At 45.6% G+C, this 19,227-nt stretch overlaps 2 protein-coding genes across 8 annotated transcripts; both read right to left on the bottom strand.

Moving 5' to 3' along the window:
• Positions 1-836: 836 nt before the first annotated feature.
• Positions 837-9,896, bottom strand: LOC135397479 (neurotrophin 1-like). The gene is made up of 4 exons (XM_064629084.1): positions 9,864-9,896; positions 1,679-2,016; positions 1,257-1,520; positions 837-1,096 (listed from the first exon to the last, which is right to left on the bottom strand). Exons 1-4 carry the CDS (start codon positions 9,894-9,896, stop codon positions 916-918), a joined length of 816 nt encoding a protein of 271 aa, XP_064485154.1. The 3' UTR covers positions 837-915.
• On the bottom strand, positions 4,954-18,358 carry LOC135398915 (G/T mismatch-specific thymine DNA glycosylase-like). Of its 7 annotated transcripts, none has more exons than XM_064630471.1 (12): positions 18,263-18,358; positions 17,031-17,080; positions 15,648-15,825; positions 15,304-15,551; positions 15,077-15,239; positions 13,758-13,827; positions 13,550-13,682; positions 13,322-13,404; positions 12,590-12,666; positions 12,269-12,520; positions 11,123-11,796; positions 4,954-9,903 (listed from the first exon to the last, which is right to left on the bottom strand). In XM_064630471.1, exons 3-11 carry the CDS (start codon positions 15,804-15,806, stop codon positions 11,128-11,130), a joined length of 1,854 nt encoding a protein of 617 aa, XP_064486541.1. In that variant the 5' UTR covers positions 15,807-15,825; positions 17,031-17,080; positions 18,263-18,358; the 3' UTR covers positions 4,954-9,903; positions 11,123-11,127. The 7 variants fall into 7 exon arrangements, with proteins under 7 accessions (XP_064486541.1, XP_064486544.1, XP_064486540.1 ...); XM_064630474.1 differs by having other exon boundaries at positions 17,035-17,080; XM_064630470.1 differs by lacking the exon at positions 18,263-18,358 and adding an exon at positions 17,894-18,199 and having other exon boundaries at positions 17,035-17,080.
• Positions 18,359-19,227: the final 869 nt, after the last annotated feature.

Here is a 19,227-nt window from a genome sequence, read left to right as displayed (position 1 = left end):
TTCGGTTTCAGTCTGTCTACCAACGTCCTGATGACGTTTATCGGGTAGAGGTCTATTGGGAAAATTCAATTTCTGGCGAATTAAATTTGATATAAAAGTGATCAAGTCATGGCAAAATCTCCCCCGAGATAAATAGCGTTGACCCCATAGTACTCGGACAAGTAGACTTTTTTAATACGATTTTTTTAACGTCAGGTGAAACACACTGTATAGTGCATAAGAACACTCAACCCGACCCTGTTTCGTCGAGTTCTTTGTTACCATTTTACTAGACGGCACTGCGCTCGCCTGAGCAACTTACTTGACGTTACTTCATTTCCGACTTCGATCATTTTCTATCGCTGCGTCGATCCGCGCTCTTTTCGTTAACCGGGACGAAGGCGTAATCTCTCGCTCGCGAAACGATATAACGATGTCGTCTGCCTAACGAGTGCGTTCACGTGACTCTATGTTCACGTGCTCTAGGGCTTCATCGCCTACATGGCTAATAGATGGTCTAACAAAGCGCGTGGCACTCGTGAACACGGACAGGTGATGTATGACGTGTTCTTTTCGTTTAAGTGACAGAGGCGTAATATCTCGCCACAGTAATTCGATCCAACGAGGTCGTTAGATGTCGAGGACGCTAAACTTCTTGCCTATAACGACTCGTTAAGCCCCAGGTGTATCAACTCGTAATGTGTCGCGTTCGGCAATAGCATGGCACCAACAATAACAGGAACCACTCGATCCCTCATCAAAGTCATGTAGATTATAGACTGGCGTTCTTTTTTTTTTTTGTGCTTCTTTTTGTTTCACGAGAGAACGACTGCGAGCCAACGAAACCACAACCATCGTACGACAAACAAACAACATGTATTTGCACAACAGGTTCTGTACAAAACAACACACAGTTATAGGAACAGCGAGGAGATCCTAATGAAAACGGAACTCGTCCACGTAGCAGACGCACCCGCTTGGAACAGGAAACAGATCGATGACCGGCTTCTGTCCAGGGTCGTACGGATTGACCGCAATTAGTGGATACAACATTTCACGCTGTTTGCAGGAAGACTTGTAGCAGGGCACCATATAATCGCACGGCTTGTTGCGATACCTGCGAAGTTGAAAGACGTTTGTTGACGTGAAACAAGCAGACGACACGAGAGCATGACGTCTGAAACACGCAGACGACACGAGAGCACGACGTCTGAAACACGCAGACGACACGAGAGCACGACATCTGAAGCACGCAGACGATTGAATTTTATACTTACTTGCACTTCTCAATACGCGTAACCTGGGGGAAGCGTTCGGTATTGACTACCGTCATCCAATGTCCCTTCCAGTTCTTTGCCCACCCGATCCGCAGGTAAACAGTCTCCGATCGGCACACGAAACTACCGTGCTGTTTCTCGTGAGCAAATGCCAGTGTGTAGTTCTCAACCCACTGCACCTCATGTGGTGGAGTCTTGTACAAGGTATGGTACAGGTCGTACATCTGGTTGTAGTAGCGGTCAACGATGGTCTGCACTTTGTCTCTGCAAGAAAATAAATTTTCACGAGGCTGTTAGAGAAATTCTGAATAGATCGTGACAATTGGAAGCTTTTGACGTGGTTATGCATGGGTTCGTAGTGCCCCTTACACAAGGAAACCGAAGCGCGCATAATAAACAGAGGATGTCACTTAGAAACTCACATTGGGTAGTCGTGGCTGTAGACGCAAAGATCGATGTCTCGAGCACAGATCGGTCTGCCGTGGATGAATCCAGAGGCAAGAATGGACGCGGCAGGTACTAACGCGCTGGACGATTTGGCACTTCCCGGTAGGCTATGTCCGTGGTCGTATTTGCCCTTGGCGAAGTGGCCTGGCCTGGGCTGTCGGTCTCCGTGAAAAGCCGAACCGCCCTCCTTCTGGTAAAGGACTACGACACCTGGCGCATGGTGCGGGTACTCGGACGCCAGGACCGGGACCAGCAACAGGATGAACAGCCACTGGAATTTACACGGTCGTGCATGAATGCTCTCGTGATTTGTCTACATACAACAGGAGGAGATTTCACTTTCGAGTGTTAGCAAAAATGGGAAAACTGGAGCGAGATCCTGCATGTACGTTTCATCACTCTTGCTCCTGAAAACACGAAATAAAAAGAAAGGTGTAGCAGACGACAGCGCAGGTGGAGCGGCGCGTCGTCTGCTACAAGCGCGTCGTCTGCTACAAAGGAAACATCGGCAACGGAACCGACGACACGCGACCGCACTTCCACTCTCAAATCCAACGATCTTCCATGCTGCTCACCATGTCGATTTCCTCTGCAGACGAACACCGTACATCCAATGGTCACAGAGGTGCAAGCAGACGACGCTTTATGTCTATAGCAGACGACGATCGCATATGAGTGACAAGGCGGACGTGCTGGGAGCTTATAAGGCTCGGGCGACTTCCAGGGCAGATGGCTCACAATGTGGCCAGCGGGTCGGAACGGGGCCAAGGGACCTGACCACCGATATTGTTCTTTGAAACGTCCCATGAAAAGGAGAGTCCTCTAATCAGCTGTCGACGTGTCGTAAGTCGCTCTCGATTACGACGTGCGACTCCTCTGTCAAGAGTTTTTCTGAATGGCCGTCGCCTTGTAACCTTGAATGCAGCGAATTGTTACGTGAAGGGGGTCTTCTTGTGTGGGGGGGATGGATGTCTCTTATCCGAATCATCTATATGGGTGCGATTGGTTTCCAGTTGCGAACGATTGTGCATTGAGCGATGTCTTCACGTCCCAGTGCTGGTATGGGTGATTGTTTCATGTTGCGCTGGATTATGAGACTGGTCTGCGTTGTTGGTAAGGGTATAGTGATGCGGGGTTTGAAGACATTTCCTTGTAAGGTGGTCGTTGCGGCGTAATACTCATGTTATGTAGGTAATCAAACGCACGGTGGCTTTCAAAGTGGCGGTGTAGTGTGGTTCCTGTTGTGTAGGAAGCCCTTGTTTTTCGGTGTCGTGCTTTGTAGTACACGATGTCTCTTTGATTAGCAGATGTTACAGGTTCGAACCACACTCTGGAACACAGAACAATGTGGGACGACATCACTCATTAGAGATGATTCAGCAGCCATCAGCCTTCGAAAGCAAAGGGTTGTGCCGCTCAAGGTTCACAAGCATAGTGTCGGGATGGATATAGGTATATACTTACATAGGGTACATAAGCGAGTTACAAGAATCCTAGCAATACGTATATTTATCGAAAAATAGAAGAAAGAACGGAATGGTACCGGAACTCCGTTCTGTAGCAATGTAGTTCTGGGCGTGCTTTCCGATTGGCTGTGCCGGCTACGTCACGAGCAATGATGTCCACAAGGGTCTGTTTGAGAGCAGAGAACGGGCGGGCGCGATTTTTCACCTCACATTTTTCTACTGTTTTTGCATCTATATTTGTACCGAGATTAAGCTTACTTCACGAGAATCTTCCGTGTAAACGTGCTAATCGTCGAACCCGCCGAAAAACGCCGTTCTTCGCCCGCTGGCGAACTGATTGCTGCCGTTATCGGTTCCAGGTATATAGCCGGGACAAGATCACCTGAGCGAGTTCACGTTCGTTGTACGGTTATTTGCATTACTAAGATGTCGACGTCCAAATATTTTATCACGAACGATGACGTCACTCGTGGAATATTTCTTAGGAGAGGATATAGGGTCTATATAGCGAACAAGGCACGTGCTCAGGTTTGAGGAAGAGGGGGTGTCCTACCTCCGTCTGTAGAGGGACCTCAGTGGGACCTTGGCCCCGAAGAGGCTTCACGAAACAACAAGCGAAATGGGCCACAGAGGAGACCTTGAATTGCATCAGGAAGAGGCTCTCCTTTTAGCCATAAGGACGATACGCTTGGCTGGAACCATTCAGATGTTAATGACAGAGAAGAAGTGTCTAGTGAGGCAGTCCGAAGTTTGCATGGTTCGTCATAACTCATAACGGTTGGATGTTCTGCAAACAGAGCACATACACAAATCACGGTGCTCCCAATATGTCACTCGAGGATGTCGGATAAATTTCGTTTTTGCAAGCAAACGCTGCTCCTTACGAACGATTAAAGCTGAGCTGTCAAGGTTTCACTAAACTTGCCAGCTGATAAGAATCCATCACAATGAGGGGGGGGGGGGGGAGCGCGATTCCAAACAGGACGAAGAGAAAAGCACACAGGACAAGCCCTCAGGATAGCGCTTGTCATGTGTGCTTCTCTCGTCGTCCCGTCTGTATCGCGCTCCCACATTTTACTCCATTTCGGGCTTGTTGGTACACCCCAAACACCGGATGTCCTCTGGATGTACGAATACTGTCCTACCGAGTTTGTACGTCCGATGGATATCCCTCGGATATCCATCAAAAGTACGAATCTGTTAGGACATTATTCGTACATCCAGAGGGCATTTGGTGTTGTTGGGGACGGATCTCGTACTGTTAAAAGCGCTAAAAACGACGAACACAAAAGAAACCTCGCTCGTAGGCGCTCGTTGTTGTGTTTCGTCTGTGTTCCTCATTTTTAGCGCTTTTAACAGTACGAGATCTGTCAACGTTACCTGCGCCCGCACTGTATACTGATGCTTACTTGTGGAGAGTGACGCGGATCAGCACCGTTTCCGAATACGTTCCATTCAGTGATTTGTCGAGACCCGCCCTACGGCCCTCGAAATTCGGGAGACACCCCCTAAAATTTTGCCAAAGAGCATATAAAAGTACGTAGGATTAGCCTCCATGTTGTGACGTCACATGCGAGTACATGTTCCACATGCACTACGTACCCTGTATTCAAGGGAAAAAAATTATTTTCTGCTGAACTCAGGTCGCGCATCGTATTGAAACATTCCCGTAAAAAAAAAAAACAGAACGGGATACACAACGCGGGAACGTTGGACGTAGTCACGCAAGGAAGTAGTAGAAGAAGAACAACAACAACAACAACTGAGAACAAGGTGTTACAGGGCGAGTTTAAAATATCTCTCATTTATTCGGTTTTGATACAGAAAGAGAAAAAGGAATAGTGCAACACCCATAGAAAGGGGGAGGAGGGTGGGGACGGGAGAACGTTTTGGGGGAATTCATGTGGGACTAGCATCATATCTAGCGCTCTCGACAGTTGAAAACCATGCAGCACCAGCTCAAAATGCTCAAGTAATACCGTTGTCCGTATTAAAACAATGAATACATTAAGAAAGCGTTTCGCGAACAGGTAGTTAAATCGTGTTATATGCAGCGAAGCCCCGTTAATTCGAACTCCGTTAATAAGAACGTTTGCTGCGGTCCTGTCAATGAGTTTTTCACTCACGCATTAGTGCACCCGGTGTGCGTTGAGTGAAAAAAAACTCGTTGGGTATTTCCCTCAAACAAGTTTCGTGCGAGCGGGCCCTGGGCTCGAAGTTTTGTTTTACACTCAACTTCGAATTACCGAGGTATCACTGTACACGTATATACAAAAGAATGTAACACTTGTAGAACAGTGTCCAATGTGCGCGAGTGTTCGTTACGTTGACGTTTACGCTGTACGACCGCAGACGCCCGGTACGGGATAGACGCATTACTCATGTCGAACACAAGACATGATGAAATGTACAGTCGTATTTTGCACAAGATCGCCCGTTATGTTTTCTGTTCCGAACAAAATTCGAGTGAAGGCTGCTTCGCTTTCGAGAGCCGGTCGGAAAAATAGCCGCCTAGTCGCGTGCGACCTTGCATTTTGTTGTACACACAGGAACTAAAAAAAACCCGGCACATGAAGGGTGCACTTCACTGTTGGGCACCCATATCTTTTGTGTTATGCATATTTCTAATGTAGCCTTGAAATTAAAAACGTATGCCTATAATTTTACGAATAGTTCTATTAGCGAAGTTCCAATATAATAAAAAGTGAATGAAAAGCAGTGTGAACCCGCTTATAACGAACATAATCGTCGTAACCGAAAACGTGCAGGATAACGCTAAAAGTGACCGCGAAAGCTCGCATTTGAAGGAAATTACCTCAGCCAAGGCTTTCAAAGCTACTCACATACCAATTTGGCTAAACGCTAGTCGAAAAAAAAAAGAAAGAAAAAAAAGAAAGAAAAGAAATAGCATGTGAAACACAGCATTACGTAATAGGCCTTTTGGAACGTTTCTGATCCAAGAGAGTCAGCTGGAACAGGTTCAAATAAATTCTGGATGGCAAAACACATCGTGCTGCACAGTTATAAATTGAGGAGGCCACCAATGATAATTTAACTGATTTGCGTAGGGTCCTAGCGGGTCCTAGCGGGTGCTACGCCACCCACCGGGCTCAAAATGTTCCACAAACGGCCAGTGCTGTAATCTGGAGACATGTGCACATTGTAGCACATTAGAGTGCTATTGTCGTAAATGGTTTTCACTGTTTTTCAATGTGTTTCAACGGTTTTCACTGAAAGCATGGAGAAAATGCAAGAAATACATTTTTGCTGCAATTTTATACAAGATACTCTCGACAGCTGGGGATGCTTTGAAAGAATGGCTAAAGAGATAGAGAAGTAGTGGCAAGACAGCTTACATCACTTCGATTAATCAATCAATAAGAAAAAAAAAATCCCACAAAAATATGAACAGTGACACAATCAAACACGGTTCAAAGCATGTTTACGTGCAGCCATTCCCATAGCCTTGCCTTGTTGTGAATTTGTATGTTTTGTTTAACCAACAAATGTTCATGCACTGTAGTTCTCATGATGTTTTGGTCAAACAGATTTCACAACCTAGTTTCTGCTGCTACAAGAAAATATTCTAAACTATTCAGGTAAATATGTGAACGCAAAATACGTCGCTTTTTGTAACAGGTACTCAAAAGCTGTCCACTGTCCAGCAACACACATGAACAACTACTTACGAGGGTTACCAAAAGAATGCCCTTTGGAAGACCACAACAGGGCAGACTTTCTATAAACGAGAGCTAGAGGAAGAATTATATCTTCATCGGCTTAGACACCGAGGGTATCAAGTTAGTCCAAAGGTATCCCGGCTACAGGGCCAGGTTGTTTCAAATTAATTTGTATACTCTTTCCACACATCCCACGGTCTGAACTCATCCCTACTAAAAGAGTTATAAAAGCATACCCTAGTCTTGGAAGTGTCGCCAAGTGTCAGCGTGAGGACCTCAACGTTCTGTGTTAGCACTGCAGCTGGTAATAACAATTTGACTGTACCGCAAAATAAAAGCTTCCCGCTGCTATTGAAGGCAGCTCTGTCGCTTATAACTAGGGCCTGACTTTTTAGGGTTAAACCCGTATCCGCCCGATATTTACCCCCCGAACGAAATTTGTAAAATTCGGGTTTAACCCGAATCGACCCGAAAACATCCGGGTCGCGTGGCACCCTCATAAGCGTGCATTAAAATAAAGTTTGATAACATTGCTAAGCATTAGTTCCATGTTAAGACAAATTTTTATTAAACAATAAAAAATCACCCGAATACACCCAAATTCGTGACGACAGAATATGCCATAACGGGATTTAACCCGAGTACACCCGAATTTTCCAATGAAAAATATCGCCCGATATTTACCCCCCGAATTTGGCCAAAAATAAAACCCGAAAAAGTCAGGCCCTACTTATAACATAACGTACAACAAGACGTGCAACGTCAGAGAAATGGTGACCAGCAATAATGAAGAAGGGCAGTCTTTCGGGAGCCTCGGGGGCAATAAATTAGGCCTGCAGTGAAGTCGCTCCGCACGACCGGCACTCCTTTTGTCGAGAGGGTTAGGCCTGCTTGGAACATGCTCGGTTCAACATTCAGCGAGGGGGACAACAATGGGAACAAGAAGGGAATATTCCACGGCATCACCGAGAGCGAAAACGACTGCTATCTACAAGTGAGCAAAGTTGCTGTCGCTGCGTAAGTCTGCAGTATTTCCGTAGCACTGACACTCTCAAATGCTACGTCTTATAATTGGCACTTGCTCAGAACGACATGTCATAGAAAGGCAATAGAAAATTCTTGCAGATCCAATCCACAAGTCTGCTGTCACGTCAGCTTTACGTGTCCTTGTGTGGTGGGTACTCAGAGGGAAGTATATGATGTAATTCAAAGTTCTGTCTCTCAGAGGTACCTATGTTTACCTACGGTGTACCTAGATGAAGTACCATGTGCCGATTATATTTTAGGACAATTCAGGAGCGCTCGCTGAAAATGCGACGAGAATATTCTACATTATCCAGTGTTGTGTACAGAACACTGGAGACTAATTCGCTTGGAGGACTGACAAACGGCTTGCTTATAAAGTAAAAAAAAGGTGATGCCATACGTTCAAAAGAGAAAACAGCAGGAACACTATGAGAAAACAGTGATAAAAACAATGAGAACAGATTTATTAAAATTAAAACATTATCCCTGCAATACGAAGGGCGTATGTGGGGCATTATCTTCTACGCAAGTTTCAATGGTGAACATGCCATACTTTATCCAGGTACACCCCGTAAATTGGGAGCAAAATTTACAAGGTGGTGAGAAAATTCGTGCTCTGTCTCATAATCTGTACATTGTACGCTCGTAAATTATATTTCTGCGAGGCTCAATCTTGTAGGTCTCGCCTTCACGTGGAAGTCATGGTAATCTTGGCACTTAGGTCAATCGAGAAAGACCAAGAGACAAAAGACCGATCTAAAGAATGTGTACCTACTACGACAGCATTGTGCATAACAGTAAAAAAAAAATGAAAAAATGCAGTAATCACGATTAAGTTCACTGCAAAAAACCATGCCCATCTTTTCACTAGTTCTTTGGTACTGGGGGGATGAAAGGTCAACTCCGACCGACCTGATCTGCTTTCGCACCACTAGAGTTTAGGACCTGACGTCGACCGATGCATGTATGCAACAAGTGGTATAACAATTGTTCGGAAGGCTTGGGATGGTGACAAAGTGCAACAAGTCTGACACTAGTTACAATTGCAAAAAAACACGCTTTATACTTATGCGTGTGCCACGTCGTGATTATCTGATACGATGCCCCTTTGAGCGTGGGAGAGAGAGGGTCTTTGCTTACACGGCACAAAAACTCTCGCTTCGATACATGGAAAACCCTGGAGTTTCGTGTCTAGTATGCGGGTCAAGAAAAAAAAATAAAATAAAAATAAAAATTGTGAGAGGCACATCACAGTACGTGTTTTACTCACAAGCATGTTTTTTTTTTTCGCACTCGCACAGACTGTATTGTTTGTAACGGATCAGTGTACCCACCGTGAAAAAGTACAGTACACCGCGATTGACAACTGTTACCGTAATAACAACAATGAAAAAAAAAAAAAAAAAAAAAATCGTCATAAATGTGTGTACATATTTCATATGAAACTGTATAATTTAAAATAAAAACTATGCTCGCTCGGTAGGAACTTAAAAAAAAAATTAAAAAATGATCGCGATATATACAATGTGCGCCTGGAACGGGAGCCGTCGTCGATGGCACCGGGGGCGGCACTTTTTTTTTTTTTCTCGAACATAATTTAAAATCAGAGGGTAAAAAAAAAAGTTAGCAGTCCGTTACTGTTCCTTCGGAGCAGTGAGCAACAAACACAGGTATTGCACCATGGATTGCACCAGGTCTTGCTCGTGCCGCTGGCTGCAGATTTACGTCGTTGAGAAGTGACCACGACTGGTCCCGCAGGTGTTCCTGCCGAAAAGTGTCGGATATGGAGAAGACAGACGACGCAGCGCAGGGGTTTATGCAGGACTGCGTAGAGTGTCACAGGATCTGCCGGGCGGGGATGGGGGGTTTCGTCGTCGCGCAAGAATCTGTCGTATCGACAGTATCGGGCAGCACTGCAGCGTCACTGGCAGAGGCAAGGCCCGATACGGCAGAGAGAGAGTCTCGTAGAAAAATGCACACACACTTACACAGCCACCACAGGTGCCCGGAGCCGGAGACATTTTCCACCTGAAGCAACAAAATGTGTCGGCAGGTTTTTATGCGGACAGATGACAGTGGGGACGGGAGAGACAGAGGGTACGGACAAAATGAGTATTTGTGAAGCAGCACGATTACCCTACTACTCAGAAACACAGTAAAATAAACTTGCAACGCATCGAGTGATTTTCAAAACAAACACCATATGTGTAAACTGCAATATTTTTCGGTCAGAACGCGATTCATCCCGTATCTACTCGACAAATGAAACATGATTAAATTAAATCAAATTAAATTACTGTAAAAGCCTTTAATTTCGTGGCCTTAATTTTTAGCGAATCAGGCACAGATTCGCTGCCACTAAATTTTGCCGAATTCTGGATGCCAGAATACTTTGTTGTTTGTTTGGCTTACTTTATGGTAAGCCCGAGATTGCAGCCTTACGGCATTTGACAAAAGCGACATTGCAGGTGCTTGCGCTGCAAAGCAGTTCGAATGCTCACTGGTTGACTTGTGCAACCAGGTGCGAAAGTAAAGTTTGCAATTGCAGCATAGCTTCTGAAGTGGCAGGGTCGATGAAACTGTACCGCCGTGTGGAATGGGCTGCGCGACCTGGTTGCAAGATTTGCAAGACGAATTGCCCCACGAGCGATTTCTCTGGCAGTCTTCAGGCGCAACCTGTCAATCACTTGGCTCCTCCTCCTGCTCCAAAGACATCCAATCGCAATGGCTGGCTATCATTTCAGAGGCGTAAATTCCGCAGCCCAGACAAGAACACGCAAGCAGCATGGAAGCTGCCCCGACGGTTAACGTAAAACATTTTACGAGAATGTGTTATTGCAAACTGTCAACACATTTTTGCAGCTCTCACTCTCGTGCAATTGGATGAACATGATGATGATATTCACTTGCGCCATCTCACGAGTTCGTTTAAGACTACGAAGCGGCGAGTTGCTCAACGTGCTGAAAGAGCCTACTCTCTGGAACTTTAATCGTGTGCAACCATTGCTGGAACAAATTTGCAGCAAAAGTTCTCAGTCCTTCATTGAAATTTTCATGTGCCCTTAAAATCTGCGAATTTTTTATTCGCAATATTTGCGAATACCAGGGGCTCACGAAAAGGGTATTACAGTACTTTCCAACATGACATGCAACCATGAAACACCTGGCAAACAAAGGATTTCAACTAAATTTCCGTATAAAATATATCACAAGGCACACAAAACAAGAATTCCAATTCAGGACTCACCTCTCTCAGTATGCCCCACCACTTTCGCAACCCTCTAACGGCTCCTGCTTGATCCAGGAGGGAAAGTCCGACCGACACAAGTCCTCCGACGGCTCGTACGTCGACGGATAGGCCCAGTTGGAACCCGGCACGGATCCATCCATCGCCGATCCGCCGGCATACTGCGCTTCACTCGAACCGTGGCAACCGTCGTTCGGAGGCATGCTGCACTCCTGCTGCGGCTCCATGCCGCCCATTTCCGGGGCGGAATTTCCGTAGTTCTGGACCTCTTCGGACCAGTTCGAGGCGTACGTCGGGCCCCCGTAGTTTTCCCGGTATTCGTTTTCTCTGTAGTCGGGACCCGCTCTATACTCCTCCCCCCTGTAACTATTATCGTGATAGTTTTCTCCCCTGTAATTGTTGTCCCTGTAGTACGGAGCCGAATGCATGTGGTTGTAGTGGATGGGCATAGGGTTATGGGACTGCTGTTGCGGATGCTGCGGTTGAGGATTGTAGTGGGGATGGTGTTGGGACGGGTAGTGCTGCTGCTGCTGCTGCTGTTGTTGTTGTTGGGGGAGAGGAGGGGCCTGGGGGCCCGACTGGGCCAGCTCGGATTTCTTTCTCCTGCCCCGTTTGCGAGGCGTCGGGGGGTTCTCCTGTCTGGGGCACGAGGCCAGGCCAGGCTCTTCCTTGATCTGCCGAAGAAAAACCCCGTCAACGCAAGAAGCATGCGAAGGTATTGAACAAGTTAGTTTTTAGTCTAAAATACAAGGTAGATTGTAGGTAGACCCTGATGTTTTAGGGTTAAACCAGATTTTTCCCCAAATTTGCACCCCAAAATTGAGGTTCACCCCTCTAGGGTTAAACCCGATTTCGACCTGCAAAACTGCGCCCAGGCTAGGCACCTCAATGCATTGACATACTAGTTTCTCACAAAATATGCGACTGCCCCTTACCTCTGGCACTCTGGATAAACGGTACAGTGAACGTTTATTCTACAATAATACCCGATTTCTCCCCGAACTCAGTTTGATGGTAATTTTTCCGCCCGAGTTTGCATGAATTTTCGACATCAATTTATTGACCCGATTTCTACCCCTCGAATTTGGAAAAATATAAAACCCGAAAACTTCAGGGTCTAATTGTAGGGTAAAATAGGTTCGCTACCTGCGGATACGAAGGCATTCCGCCTTCCAGAGGTTCCTGGCAATCCTGCTCATCCGCGACGGCGTCGAACTCATCTTTGGCTTCGACCCGTAGTTTCACGTCCGGGAAGGTGACCTCAGAAGGGTGGAGAGCGGGCAACAATCCCCGTAGGTGGTCCCGCAATTTTTTTAGGGCGACGTAGAACGGCAGCTTGTCCACTGCCCGTGGCAGCTGGGCACAGCGCGCGCTCGAAGAGGGCATTACGAAAACAGACTGCGGGGAATTAGGTAGAGGATGAAGAACAATACATTAAGTCCAATCGTATTGCGGAAAAATACCCACCACATTGGTCCCTTCTATGGGTTCTGGTTGCCGCCCGAATACAAAGTTTTTGTTCCCAGAGAATATCTCGTAGATACCTAAGAACAAACGAAACATTTACAGAAAAGGGTGACGGCAGGAGTGACTACGGGGAAACTGCTTTTATCCCTCCATCATTTCTGCAATCAAACTTGCGAAGTGTTCCGCGTACCGTAATTTCACGCGTATAAGCCGCACCGCAGATAAGCCGCAGGACGCGTTTATAGGAAACGTTTGAAAATTTTCTGGCAGATAAGCCGCACTCGCAGATAAGCCGCGGGCAATACGAGACGACTGATTTGTGGGACAAAGGAGACCATAGAGAAGGCCATAAACCCTGTAGTCCATACTCCGGGGTCAGCTCTAGAGTTCTGCCAAGATCGGATTGTGCACTTGTTGGGCGTTTTTCATTGATTGATGGGTCAGTGGTCTTCCAGAAGACATGAATTTGGGGAATGCACCAGGAAGATTAATCTACTCGAATGTGGACCCGTCCCTGTTACGCACTGTTCGTGCATCAGCAGGGCAGTGCTGTTCCACAGACACTGTCCGCCCTTTCGTTAAAACCGGCGTATGCGGATAATACCAGGAAAAAAATAGTCATCGGATAAGCCGCACCAGTGGATAAGCCGCAGAGCGCCCGTGAGAAAAAAAAATAAAAAATCGCGCAAAAGCCGCGGCTAGTACGCGTGAAATTACGGTAAATCTATTCACCTTTGCCATTAAAGACAGCTATCCGTGGCTGGAAGGCCTTCAGTTTGTCCAGTAAAATCTCTGCACCTTCTTTAATCTCTTTTCTGCGAACAGAAAGAAGAGGCAATGCAATAGCGGTGTGCAAACATGAAAAGCAAGGTATTTCGTACTGGTGGACTCACAAAGAGGCCAATAACACAGTGCTCGGGGTTTGTGTAGGAAAAGGATGACAAGGAGAAAGCTCGTTACCTGGACAGGTCTGCGCTGCTACGTGTGGTGCGAGCCACGATGTTAGTGAACCCAATGCCGTATTTGATAAGCTTGAAATCGTCCACGGCTGTCATGGGCTCCGGAATCAGCCCCGCCAGAAACAGGCAGCGCCCTGGGCGTAAATTATCTCTCGCTCTTATCGTGGAATCGTTGGACAACATCGAAAACAGGGTGAAGTCACACTTACAGAAATGGTTACCGGGTCCAGCATAGTGATGGCCCTTGAAGGCAGCAAACAAACCTGGGTTGATGCCAATCTACAATACGTCAAAGGAATGCTACTCAGTCACCTTATCAGTGCCTCCTATCTAACGAGTCCAGGGTATGACTACCACACTCATCTTTTAACTAGGGTTTTGCGTAGAGCCTGAAGTTTTCGGGAAATATTTTTTCCTACATTCGGGGGGTAAAAATCGGGTAAATAAACGTGTGCACTAAATTCGTGCAAATTCGGGTGAAAAAAAACTTCCAGTACGCTAAATTCGGGGAGAAATCGGGCTCAGTTATTCAAACTAACTGTAGTGGTTTGGTACAAACGGTGATGTAACTGCATCTTTCTGCCAAACAAGAAAGTTAGTGCATTCCTACAGACATCCCAGTGAGGGCAATTTGCAGGGTAAAAATCGGGTTTCACCCTAAAGAGGCAACCTTCAATTCGGGGTGCAAATTCGGGGAAGAATCGGTTAAAACCCTAAAACTTCAGGCTCTACTTTTGTGCTTTCTGTGCTTGTTATGGGACAAATTTGGCATACGTTTTCCTGCGTTATTTATCCAGAAAAAAATTAAAAATACTAATAAACAAACATGGGCGCTTTTCGGTTACTGTTACAAAGTCCAGTGGCTGAAAATCGGCTAATGTCAACAGAGAAATGAACAAAAACCAGTGCTTTAGGTTTTAAGAAACTTGCTTTTTCTATTTTTTGCAACCACATGCGTATGTTCTCAAAAGAAATAGCTGAACTTTCCCGCATGAAGTTTAAAAAAAATGCAATCTCAAGTTTCCCACTTCATGCAGTAAAGGCCTTGTCGACACATAGCAAGATTAAAGGCCGGTACGTAGAATACGGTGGAACGTAAGAAGGCTTGCAGCTTTTTCACGGTGGGTATATAAGGAGGGTGAATAAAATATAGCAACGTGATCAACTGTTCCGCGGAAGACAAGACAACATGAACGTGCTGTTATAAAGCTAAGGGGTGGATAGTCCTGCACATTCTCCGTTATTTGGGAACAAATTGATACCTCATTTACGTAAGCATATTGTCATTTTGACAAATCATCTTTTCTCGGTTTAAACAACATCAAATGCTCTCACGTGGCAAGAAATACATATAACTCATAACATTAAACCCCCCCAAGACTAGGGAGCTTCAAAACAGACAGACACACACATTCTGTCAAAGAAATACATTGTGTTGTGTATACCGCCTCATGCACTAGCTGTGGCGTTATCATAATACGCAGTAATAATCAGAAAATGCATCCGCATAAACTCCGCATTTACTCACAATGACAATGTCCAGATTAGGCACCAAATGGTCAGGCAAGGTCCGCTTGGCCACCTCTTCTTCGGGCATGCCCTCGAAACGGTCAATCTTCTTGCGCTGCTTAAATGTGTCTGTAATCCTCTCCTGCTTCATTCCATCGACCGTCTCCCCCATGCCTTTGCACCTGCACATCCAGACCATGTAACTGCAGCCTCGATGTGGCAACAAGACAAGACTAAACAGCTTACCCGTCCATCAGAGGGTACTTCCTCGGTCGACCCCTCTTGCGGACTATGGGTCGCTCTGGGTCGAGCCCGGCCTCCGCCTGCAGCTTCTTGCGCCCTCTCTTGCGGGGCACGCTCTCTTCCTCCGCGGAGGGCGGAGGGGGACCGCAAACCTCGCCAGGATTGTGCCACCCATGGCCTGCTCCGGCATGACCCCCTTCAAAATAGGGACTCTGCTGGAGGTATTCACCTGGCTGGCTCATACTGTGGCCCTGGGTGGGAACAGATTTTGGTGGTTAATTTACAGATCGGCTTCAGCTATACTTCTTGGCTCGGCTATGGGCTTTGGCTTTGCGAGGTAAGCGTACTTGATGGTTCGTAGGGGGATGATGAAGAGGTGGCGCCTCCTGGCCGTAGAAGCCAAAGTTAGCTTGATTCGGTTCCTGCTTGATGAGCATGGTGGGAGGGTTCCAGGCTCCGCTCGACGTGGATGAATGCATTGACCCAGAGCTGCTGTACTCTTCCATGTCCACCTCCTCCCCAACCCTGCAAGATGGCTTCCCTCTCATTACTCTGGATAAGAGCGAGTTCCACCCTATTTCTGGGCACCAACTTAGAGAAACTGGGGAACCCCTTCCCCAGACACCCTTTTGATTCGATAACTTGAAAGTGTTGAAAAGTTCCTTCAAAAAAAAAAAAAAGAAAAAGATTTTGCTCCTTCCTGAGTAGTTGCAGACGACACCGGATGTCGTACGAGAGGAAGCGGTAAAAGTGTACAATTTTGCAAATTTGCGTGGTGGGACATTTGGGGAATATTTCGTGGGACCGTAATTTCGTGATGCATGTTCCCCGCAGTTGAACCACTGAGCTCATCTAGGTAAGAATGGTGGAAGTTTGGCGCTTTGCCAAGATATTGGGAATACTTGGTGTGACAGTCAGGTGGAAGCAAAGCCTTCCTTGGTGAACTTGACTTTCAAGAGAACAAGGGTGGTACAACGTTACGTTTGAATCGGCGTGCAATCGATGTCCGGTTGTGTAAATGTTGCTAAGGTGTAATAAATGTGTTAAATAAATTGCACTAGTGGGAAACTTGTTTGTTGCAAATCGCAATATTTCTGTCATTAGCAATATTTCGCTGCACTTTACATTAAGAGAAAAATTACGATAGCAAAAGTTACTAGTTTCATGGTAAAAGGTGAATTCCTGCATGAAACAAACATGCTTATCACGTCAACTGCAGTGGATAGACAAATGAGAGCTGATTTTTGATTTAGTCACGACTCACCTGCCTATTTTATTCTTCTATCCATCATCAGAGCAGATTTTCTTTTTTTTTCCCCCTTTTGACAAACAATTGGGTGATGTACTATACTAATGCAGCAACTTGTTTGGTGCTGTTCCACAATACATGTTTGCTGCTACAAGTATTACCTTAACATGAGATAATAGTACAGAATTGTTTCCTATCTCATTTCGTCTCCCTGCACATCAAGCCATACAATGTTCTTTCGATTAGGAAAGAAGTAAGAAAAATGCTATTCCTTTACAAATGAGAATCAGACACTGGAAGGTTATATTTACTTCAACGCATATAAAACAGCATGCCCAATTTATGCCCCTAGCCAGCACCCAGACATCAAAATCCAATGAAGATTTGCATACATGGTGGATGCATCTGCGCACAATATTTGTCCATTTCTGAATTTCAAATTCTGTCGAAGTGACGGGTATGAATTCTAACAAGTGCTTACCTACCCCTGCTGGGCCACCCCTGCTCTCAGCAGGCCCTCAGTCGCAGCCACTGGACGCATGCAGGAACACAAAAATGAAAAGGAGAGACAGAAAGAAACGAGGAAATGTATGAGAAAAGAAAAAAAAATCACGAAACTCAAAACACACGTAACAATAGAATCAAAAAGGAACATAATCTGAATGCCCACATGCGTGGCCCTGAATTGTTTGAGTCGTTTGAATCTGAATATGTGCTAAGCCATATTTGAGAAAAATGAAATAAAATAAGTGCAAGTACTAGTCAGGACTGGAGATATTATAACTGATAGACATACAAAACTCAGAAACAGATTTACAATCGCTGAGAAACAAGTGGAACCTTGCGCTGTGTAATTTTTCTTCTCTTGACTATTGGGCTAAGCATCGCGATTTTGTACTCAATACCTTTGTCAAATACATGTAGAAAAGGGTGAAAAGAAAAATAGAGCACGTTTCCAGGGTGCATTTTCCCAAAAATATTTCGTCATTTTTCTCACACGTCCCAGTTTCGAGGCGAAATGTGGGGTCCTACAGCAATCAGGCCGTGAACTTTCCACACACACACATTTCTGACACGTCGCCGCTTGCTGGGCATTTCAGCGAAGAAACAGGGTATATCTACGGTACAGACTTCTCGCATCTGTGCCACAGAACCTTCACGCTCCACGGCTACACTGGAACCATACCGATACTGTCACAAATGGTTTCTGCACGTGCTCAAAGGCGCAAGCGACAACCCGAATGCAATACACGGAATCAAAACACACCTCGTTACATTTGTTGCATCAACCTATCTCAGAGACGAACGAATGAATGTGAAAATGATTTCAGAGCACCAACATACGCTTGGTCGATTCCACCAGCATCACTGAAAGCTCAGTGAGGAAATTTTAAAGTTCCTAATTTGCTTTCTTTGCTGGATATTCATACGATCCAGCAGATGAAACGGCTATAGGCACACCTGCCAAAGGAACGCAGCGGAAAAGAAATATCTTGGGAGAATTCAACGCGTCCCGGCAGGTTGGAGCTGCTAACATTTAGCTAAAATGGCAGAATTCCGCGCAGATCCATTTTTCCGTTTTCAATTGTACTCCTCTATGAATGCGACTGCCGGAATGAGTGATGATTCCGTAGCGAGCATTCTGCACTGCTCGCCGGAACCCATTGTGAGGCAAACGGCAGCTAAGACACAGGAAAATCGAAGCAGTCTTACCTGCACCAGGCCATTTTAAGCGTTTCTGTAGTATTAACAATAAATTTAATCACTCTTTAAATGGGTTCACAAATGCAGAGAGCATTGCGCCCTCTGCAGAATCAGTAACTGCCATCGAGATTACAAAGTAAAACAAGCATTCCAAAGAACCGTTGTTGTTGTTTATTCGTCATAACTTCGGTTCGTTCAATCACATGATACAGCAAAATGTATTGAGATCGTATACTGAAAAAGAAAATCACGGAAAAAAACGGCAGAACACTTATAAGTATGGCACGTATTTTCCTTGTTCATACGACCGCCGCTTTAAAATGTCGTCTGCTCGCTTAAGTTCTTCGCCGTAGCCGGTGAGACGTCCAGAAAAACGTTATATTCACACAATGTGCCTGTTGATATGGCGAGAAGTATACTTCATTTTTTTGTAGAGAGTCATTTCAAAAGTATTTTACGTGTGGGAAAAGCGAGAAGAGAAACAAAACCCATGGCATGTGTACACGTGTCACGTGATATATTAGCCTCGATCCAAGAGAAAAGAAAGAGGAAAAATCGAAACCAAGATGGCGGTGCCCATTCGGTTCGCTCAGTCTGCTTAGCCGTCGACCTACAAAAAGTGTGTGTGATGCGAAGAAGCAGACTTCTTACGCGATTATTAGCTAATTGGCCAGGGAAAAGAGCACTCGGTCCCTACAGGTTTTTGCCAATTTATTTTGTTCTGGGTGCTGTGGTCGAGTTTTGCATGATCAAATGGGAGGTGGGAGATGTGAACTTCTGTAAGTGCCTCTCTCTCTGTTTTTGAAATTCGTGATTAACGCACTCGCAGAATCATGTCCCCTTCATTCATGTTTCCTGTTGAGATTTTTAGTTCAGTTAAGATTTCGGGACAACTTTTGCCAATTGCACCCTCACTCTCTTCAGAAAAGATGTGTGTTGCGTCACAGACACCGAACCAATGGAATTGAACTTGC

The sequence above is a fragment of the Ornithodoros turicata genome, chromosome 6 (genome assembly GCF_037126465.1).
Source record: "Ornithodoros turicata isolate Travis chromosome 6, ASM3712646v1, whole genome shotgun sequence".
NCBI classification, from domain to species: domain Eukaryota; kingdom Metazoa; phylum Arthropoda; class Arachnida; order Ixodida; family Argasidae; genus Ornithodoros; species Ornithodoros turicata.
The sequence above is the reverse complement of the archived record's forward strand: the minus strand, read 5'-3'. Positions and strand labels throughout refer to the sequence as shown.